The sequence below is a fragment of the Crocodylus porosus genome, unplaced genomic scaffold (assembly GCF_001723895.1).
Source record: "Crocodylus porosus isolate Cpor-Errol unplaced genomic scaffold, CroPor_comp1, whole genome shotgun sequence".
NCBI classification, from domain to species: Eukaryota; Metazoa; Chordata; order Crocodylia; family Crocodylidae; genus Crocodylus; species Crocodylus porosus.
Window position 1 is genome coordinate 151,792,568 of NW_017728906.1, and position 7,844 is coordinate 151,800,411.

The 7,844-nt window shown below is 45.5% G+C and overlaps 2 protein-coding genes across 3 annotated transcripts in view; one reads left to right on the forward strand and one right to left on the reverse strand.

Moving 5' to 3' along the window:
• Positions 1-1,158: 1,158 nt before the first annotated feature.
• On the forward strand, positions 1,159-5,743 carry NUDT15 (nudix hydrolase 15). 2 transcript variants are annotated; one of them, XM_019529935.1, is made up of 3 exons: positions 1,159-1,434; positions 1,553-1,743; positions 2,073-2,336. In XM_019529935.1, exons 1-3 carry the CDS (start codon positions 1,268-1,270, stop codon positions 2,246-2,248), a joined length of 534 nt encoding a protein of 177 aa, XP_019385480.1. In that variant the 5' UTR covers positions 1,159-1,267; the 3' UTR covers positions 2,249-2,336. The 2 variants fall into 2 exon arrangements, with proteins under 2 accessions (XP_019385480.1, XP_019385481.1); XM_019529936.1 differs by having other exon boundaries at positions 1,207-1,434; positions 2,209-5,743.
• Positions 5,429-7,844, reverse strand: part of MED4 (mediator complex subunit 4) — an 11,116-nt gene continuing 8,700 nt past the window's right edge. Inside the window, exon 7 of the mRNA XM_019529934.1 lies at positions 5,429-6,201. Coding sequence (XP_019385479.1) covers positions 6,029-6,201 — 173 coding nt within the window. The 3' untranslated portion in view covers positions 5,429-6,028. The remainder of the gene's footprint in view (positions 6,202-7,844) is intronic.

The window sequence follows — 7,844 nt, forward strand, 5'->3', positions numbered from 1 at the left end:
TCTGCATGAGAAAGGCTAGGGAGAAGCTGGGGGAGAGTCTGCGATTTAGTATAAGAAAAGCTGTGGCAAGGCTGGGCAAGGAAAAAAGTCCTTGGCAGTGTTTCTTTCTTATCAGGTGCAAGATGCAAGCTGTGCATTTCTAACAATACTCCATTTCTAACAGGTGCATGGGATTGTTTGCTCCTAAGTGCAGGACTTTGCACTTGTCCTTGTTGAATCTCATGAGATTCCTTTTGGCCCAATCCTCCAATTTCTCTAGGTCACACTGAATCTTAGCCCTTCCCTCCAGTGTATCTACTACTCCCCACAGCTTGGTGTTACCTGTCCATGGATTCAATTAGACTGTGTATGCCAGGACTGGGCTCCAGGGCCTTGTATCACCTCTGCCCACTGGGGTTTGGCCCTGGAGCACTGCGCCACATCCATTTGGCTGCAGATACCAGAATCAGGCCCCTGTCTTGTCCATTGTGCAAAGATCAGGATCTGGGGCCCCACATAGACCTGTGCATCTGAAGACATGGGTCTGGAGACTGACTCTGGCCCACAGGCCAGGTGCTGAGCACTCCTGTGGTTATGCAGTGGTTTGTATGGGATGGTTTGGATAGCTGCAATCCAGCCATTGGACTAGATGACCTCTGGAGGTACTCTTTCAGCCCTGCTTCCCTCCCATTAGGTGAACTGCCCCTTCCGTCGTTACGCTGCTCTGAGAGCAGACCCACAGCTGTAGCATAAAATCTGAATTGGATGCAGAGCAGCTCAGATGCCAGTAACATCAGGGTGGCAGGAGGGGTCTTCAGATGAGTGACTGACTGCTTCATGATTGGGGCATGCAGCCGCCTCCTAGCAGAACAGCAAAGCTGTGCCCAGGCTCCTCTGACACTTGGCTGGCAGCAGAGGATGCAGGCAAGCCAGAGGGCAGTGGCAGACCGGAGGGGGAGGGAAAGGAGCAGTAAATCCAAGGAATGACTGTAGGGGAAGGTTTGGATGGGGATGACCCTGCCTCAGGCAAAGGCTGGACAAGGTGAGCCCTCGAGGCCCCTGCGCGCCCCTCGCAGACCACCGCCTTGCACCACTGCTTATGCGAACGCCGCCCCCCCTCCCACTCCCACTCCCACACCCACACCCACACCCACACGAACGTCGATTAACCTTGAGTGGAGGGTCGTCTGCGCATGCGCAGCTCCACTGCGGAGCGGCCCCTGGCGGCCAAAATGAGGCGCAGGGACGTGGGGGAGGAGTCGCACTGAAGTCACGGCCTGATGGCCGCATGGACGGGACACGGGGAGACGAGCGGGTTCAGCTGCCGCGGCCTGGCGTGGGCGTGGGGGTGGTGATCACCAGCGCCGCGCACCCCAACTGCGTCCTGCTGGGCAAGCGCAAGGGGCCCATCGGCGGCGGCACCTACCAGCTGCCCGGAGGCCACTTGGAGTTCGGGTAGGCTGTATCTGCTTACCCCTCCCCTCGCGGTGGGCGGGGCCGGCAAGGGCTCCTCCCCCGGCGCTGGAGCCATTGAGTTCAGGCGTAACGGCTGCTTGTTCCTCTCCCCCGGCAGAGAAAGCCTTGGCGCATGCGCGGAGCGGGAAGCGCTGGAGGAGGCGGCGCTGCCCTTGTGTAACGTGCGGTTCGCGTCGGCTGTTAACGCGGTGTGTGAGGCGGAGTGCTACCACTACGTCACCGTACTCATGAAGGGCGAGGTGGAGGTGGGGCACGAGCCGCGCAACTTGGAGCCCGACAAGAACGAGGGTGAGGGGCGGGGTCTGTGTGAAGGACGTCATAGGGACTGAGGGTGGAGGGGGCAGACCCCCCCATTGTTGCCAGGTGCACGATAATGATCCTGTTTGTACGATCATTTCAGCCCTTACACCATAGTTTTGGAGGCAGCTCATCGATGCGGCATAGGCAAAACCCATGTTATTCTCAAGGAGTCTGGACTAACTCTGGGGTTTCCTTCATTACTTGACTCCTTGCCTCAAAATAAAGACGTTTTAATTTGACCCAGATCTCACTAACTCACTGGACACTTGCAATGAGCAATATAAAGTAAATAAGATTTATTTGCATATTTTTTTTAGTGTTCATTATAAATATGAGCTTCCAATATGAAAACTTCATATTTAAGACCTGGCAACACTGCTGTGCAGGGAGACGGTGGCCTCTGGGGGGCGTTCCTTGCATGCCAGGCTTCTTCCTTTGCTGCCTTCTGCACAGGTTGGGAGTGGGTCGCATGGGACAAATTCCCTCGGGCTGAGCAGCTGTTCTGGGCCTTGCGCTGCTTGAGAGAGCAAGGGTACGACCCCTTCACGGAAGAGCTTCATCACCTCAGGGGATACACTGGAAGGCACCAGGAGATGGCCTAGGAACATCTGATAAAGACCTCGCTTCAGAGAGACTGTCTGCGTACGTGATATCTACAGAGATGTATTGCACGGCCCTGATCTTCTCCATATTCCCCCGTTGCCAAAGCCAAAACGGTGCCAAACATAGGAATCCTAGAGAAGTGGACCTCTGGTGGTACCTTTGGTAGCTGGGTGGCTGCATGTTGCAAGTCATGGCAATGGCTGTATTTGCAAAATGGAATAGCCACCTGTGAGAACATGGGGGCTGCATTTATGTTCCTTTTTTTTTTTGCCAAGTTTCACTCCACCAAATAAAAGATTTCTATATACCTAGTTTTGGTCACATTGCCTAATCCTGTGATATAGTCAGTGAATCAAAAACTGAAGTGTTCAGCATATGTTGGGATCTCACCTTTTTGATGTTGTTCGTTGGCTCTAACATTGAATTTCCAAAGTAGCAGCTTATACAGCAGCCCATTCAGCTCTTGCCACCCAATGATGTACATTTATACATTTTCCCTATGTTCTGTTCCCCAACCTAGTTGAATTTGGGCAGATGCACTGTGTGGCCAAGAGAAGCCTTAGTTAACTGCCCCAGTGATTAGACTAAGTTTGCTAGCACCAATCCCATTGGGAGTTTTCTGTTCCTTGCAGGATTCTGACCCTCACAGCCTGTAAAGAGTGAAGTTAATTCTGAAGAGAAACCTGAAAACAATACTCAGTAATATTACTCCAGAGCCTCCATCTGCCTGTTGTTAAATGGTTTGGAGGAAACTTTTAGTGATTGTTTCTGGGCTTATACTTGTCAACACACTCTTAAGAGTTCAGTATTAAGCAGTGGTATCTGTGTTGCATGCAGTACTATATATCAAGTCCATATTCCTGTTGCCAACCCAAAGGCTTTTCTAGTCTTGCTATGTCTCTTTGGTTCCATCTCTTTTGCCACCATTACTTACAGTCTAGTCTATGCTACTACAGTGTTCCACCAGCAAAGTGAGCAACTCTATGCTCAGAGCACCTCTAGGGTAGCAGAATACCTTTCTGCTGGCAGGTTTCTGCTGGTAGGTGGTACAAGATATGTGTAGATACTTCTGTGCTTTCTGCAAGCCTTCACAGCCCCTGTAGGAGCTGTTGCTTTCAGCACAGGTGCTGCATGGGAGCTATGATGAGCTGCCAGAAGCACATGAAGTTATGTTCCTTGGAGTGTGGGCTGCTTTCAGTCAGCAAAACTAAGTCATATTAGATGAGCCCAGGAGCCTTAACTTTTTTCTCAAGTGTCCCTTCCATGCTCCCATCATCTATCAGACTGTTTTTGTTACTTGGAGGGCTCTGTCCCATTTCCTTCTAAAACTTTCCTCTTCAAGCAACTCCTTTCAGATTTTGTCCACACAGTTTTCCATGGAGAACTGTGGGCAAACGTTAGAATTGTAATCTCCGAAGAACCAGTAAACCCAGGGCAGCTGAAGGGACGGATATTTTAGTCAAGCTATTTTAAAAACCTTTGCTTTTGTGAACACTTATTCAATTTAGGACTAAAGAACTGTAAAACGGTAGTTGTATTTTTATCAGAAACATGAAAAGGTCCTGCTTCAGATCTTCGGTGTGCTAGATAATACAAATAAGCCTGTAGACTGCTAGAGTTAAGAACAAAGTGAATTTGGAACAAAGATATTTTAGGATCCCTTTATCCTTTGAAGAAACCTAGAAGGAAGTGGGTAGGGTTCAGTCTTTCTCCACTGGCAGTTCATTTAGTTGCATCTGTCATGTAAAGTCACAGTTTGAACATAGAAATGTCATGATATTAGAATGCTTACCTTCAGTTTTCCATTTCTGGCTCCTTTTTGCCTCCTCCTGTGCATATCAGTAACTAATTGCTTTACATACTTTCCACAAATATAAGAAAATGATATAGAGTGGCCCTTTTTTTTGTTCATAAGCACATGTGTAAAGAAAAAGAAAGGTCATACACTTATAACTGGTAACATGAATTTTGCTTAGTAACTGGGAGCTATTCAGCTGAAATGGCTTGAGATAGACTAATAAATCCAGGTCTTTATCACAGGGTTTTTCAACCTTTTTTAGTTGCTGTACCCCAGCAGCCAGTCCAGAAACAAGGAGTCCCCCAGCCGATCAATGAGTGGGGTCCCCCACAGCAAAACCACAAGTGCTGCATACTCCTCCCCCCCCAGGGGCTTCCCAAGTACCTCCAGGGGTACATGTACCCCCCCCCAGTTGACAACCCCTGGTCTATCAGAATGTTAATTAGCAGCTGTGAAAAAGGCCACTTCAGAGATTATTAGGTGAGGTATTTTTAAGAGAGATACAACTGGATTAGCATAATTGTATAGAGCGTGTTGAGAACAACCTGATCTGGAATGCTGCATGGAAGCGTGGTCATTCTTATTCATGAGAGATGAATACAAACTACAACAGATATAAAAGGAACTGCTAGGATGATGCAGGAACAGCTCTTCTTACTAGAGACTTAAAAGAGCTAAACTTGTTTAGCCCAGTCAAATGAAGGCTGTGAGAGAATTACGAATGCATTCTATAAACATAGAGAGGAAACTACAATGAGTGAGAACTAGACAACTAAATCACAAGTGACACATAAGAAATTGGTATAAAGTTTAGTCAGAAACAAATATAGGTGGTAAATTCGGTTCTGAATAGCCTTCCAAGGGGAGTAGTAGACAGATAAAGCCCTTACCTAGTTTTAAAGTGGAGCTGAATCAAACTATTAAAGGGATTAGGAAGTGGTTGCCCATGCTAACAGGATTGGATTTTATGGTCTAGAATGCACCCTTCACTCCTACATTCATATTTACATGATTCAAAAAAGGCTATGTGGCACATCAAGTCTTCTGGCTAAAATATTTTGAGATGCATATATGTTGGAGTGAACAACAACAAAAAAGCAGCTTTGCTCTAAATTTTAACTAGGTTTCTTAGATAGCAAATGGAAACTGCTGAACTACAATTTCTCATTTCTATTGCATGGGAATTACATACTCTGGAGATGCTGATTAGAGACGTTATCCAATACCACAATAAATTAATCTAATATTAAATTCTGCAAATTGAAAAGTAAACAACATTAAAGTTGAGTTTATTTATAAGAATACCATTCACTGTATATTACAATAATTACAAACTTTCTTGAATAAAGCTTATTGCCACTTTACATTTTAGTTCTTGAAGCACATGATGATCAAGAACTTGAGCTCTGGCAGTAAGTAACAAAAAACCCAGCTGTTAAAATCTACACATTTTTACATCTTTTCTGTGCCTTAAATGGCTATTATCAAAAGAGCAAGTTACTAACATCCAAGGGGATTCCCCTTACAACTTCTTTCCCAGGAACTTAATATACTGTCTAATGTGCAGTAAAAAAAAAAAAAAAAAAACACCGATGTATACACAGTTTACAGAAATGATTCACTGGAAATTTGATGAAGCTTCCTCAAGCAAAAAATTACCAGCCATTTTTCCTCATTTTTACAGTGTCTTATGGATAAAGTCTAGGCCAAAGAACTCAAGAAAACAAATTGCCACTTGAGTTGTACACCATCTTTATCTTCTCACTGTGGAGTCAACATTTGGGGCTGGTATAGCAAGTTTTGATAAACAGTGTCCAAGTGATGTTTGCAAGAGAAATTAAGTCTGGTTTGAATGTTGTCTCCTTCCAGTACCTAATCTGAATCACTACTACTGCTTGAAGAGTCTGTTGACATAACTTCTACATCATCTTCATTCTCCTTATTGTGCCCTGGAGGCTCCAACATAAAGTCATTACTATGATTAGGAGGCAGCATGTTCATTGACATATCACTTGACTGCCAGGGATACTGTGGGGCAAGCACATCTGGAAAACAAACACAACAATGCTTTGATAAAATCATCCATAGACAAGTACGCTTTTAACAGAAGTTCCATCCGCCCACAAACATAGATCTGTACCTTGTTAAACGTAATTGTTTAAAAAGAAAGTTCTCTCTTCAGTGCAAGACAAATCCTCAATAGCAAATGTTAGGCAAACAAACTTAACCAGTTCAAATGGCAGCTGAAAAGTTTTTTGTAAAAGCCATTCTATTTACTGAAGAGGCCTGTTCCATCAGGCCTTTGAAAGAAGAGGATCTACCCTACTCTAGCCTAAAGATCAGATTACTAAGCATATAAAAATACCAATACTCATACAGTGGCTTTTATCTTCAGAGTTCTATACAAAATAACTAACCTTTACAACACCATGAAGAAAAGAGTGACTACTATTGCCTCAGTTTCACTGATGGGAAAGTAGTAAATCCCAAGATCCAAAAGAGGATTTAGGCTCCTAGAAAGAGAATTCAATGGAAGTGCAGCCAAAGTCTAATACTGGAATCCTGAAAACTTTGCTCAGTTGCTGCCTAAACTCTGAGGCAATGCAATTCCATGGACACCAGCTTTTGCTCTTAAAATTTCTCAGGCACTTGCAGTTCTGTTTTCAGATATGCTCCAAAGAGTCTCCATTTTGACAGAGCTACAAAGCTTAGCACACTGCTCACATATAAACCCAATCAAGGTCCAAACACTAGACATTCCTTTACATAAAGCCTCTGATAAAGACTTATATTGAAGGCATTCACAGAATATACCCAATATGGCAACAGGATGCGGCTCCTTCCACAGAACATAGTGCCAACCAGGGCCATCCCTGCTCGCATCATCTCTGGTGACGACCAATACTCGTTTCAAGTGCAGCTACAAAAGATGGTGGTGATGGATAGGCTGCTGGCTGTAACATTCACACCCACCCAAGATGGGGGAAACTTTTGTTCAACTTTGTCTGCTATCAAGGGATTCTAACTCAGACCTATAGCTAAGCTGTGAGGGCATTTACCTGGGAAATTAGTGATATGAGTTTGAATCCCCCTAGGCAAAAGTAGTAAATAAATCCCATTTTCCCCACATGCTGGGTGAGTGTTCTAGCCACCCAAGCTACTACATAAGGGAGAGGCAACACTACTCACTACTTTGTCCTGAAGTCATATTTTAAGAGACCAGAAATACTCTTGCTCACTTCTTTGAAAGAAAAGGTATGAACACCTACCCATCAGGAAGAGGATCCCAGGTGGGTGGAGACTGGAAACAGCCCCCCACCATGGCACCAAGTAAGGTATGTGAGGGGTCACATTTAGGACTCCATTGTACCTGTTGGCTAGCTCTAGACAGCTGTTCTCTAGGCATGCTGACTTCAGCAGCATCCTACCCAGTGTGTTCCCTGTTTTGGGTCCCATTCTGAGACCCCCCTACCTCTGTCCACACACTGTACAGGAATCCTAAGCAGCTGACACTGAGCTCTGGATTTCACTCAGATGGCTACAAGTTCAAAAGTAGAACACTCACAGATTTCACAGACATCAGGGCTGGAAGGGACCTTGAAAGATCATCGAGTCCAGCCCCCTGCCCAAAGGGCAGGAAGTCAGCTGGGGTCATAGGATCCCAGCAAGATAAGCATCCAATTTGCTC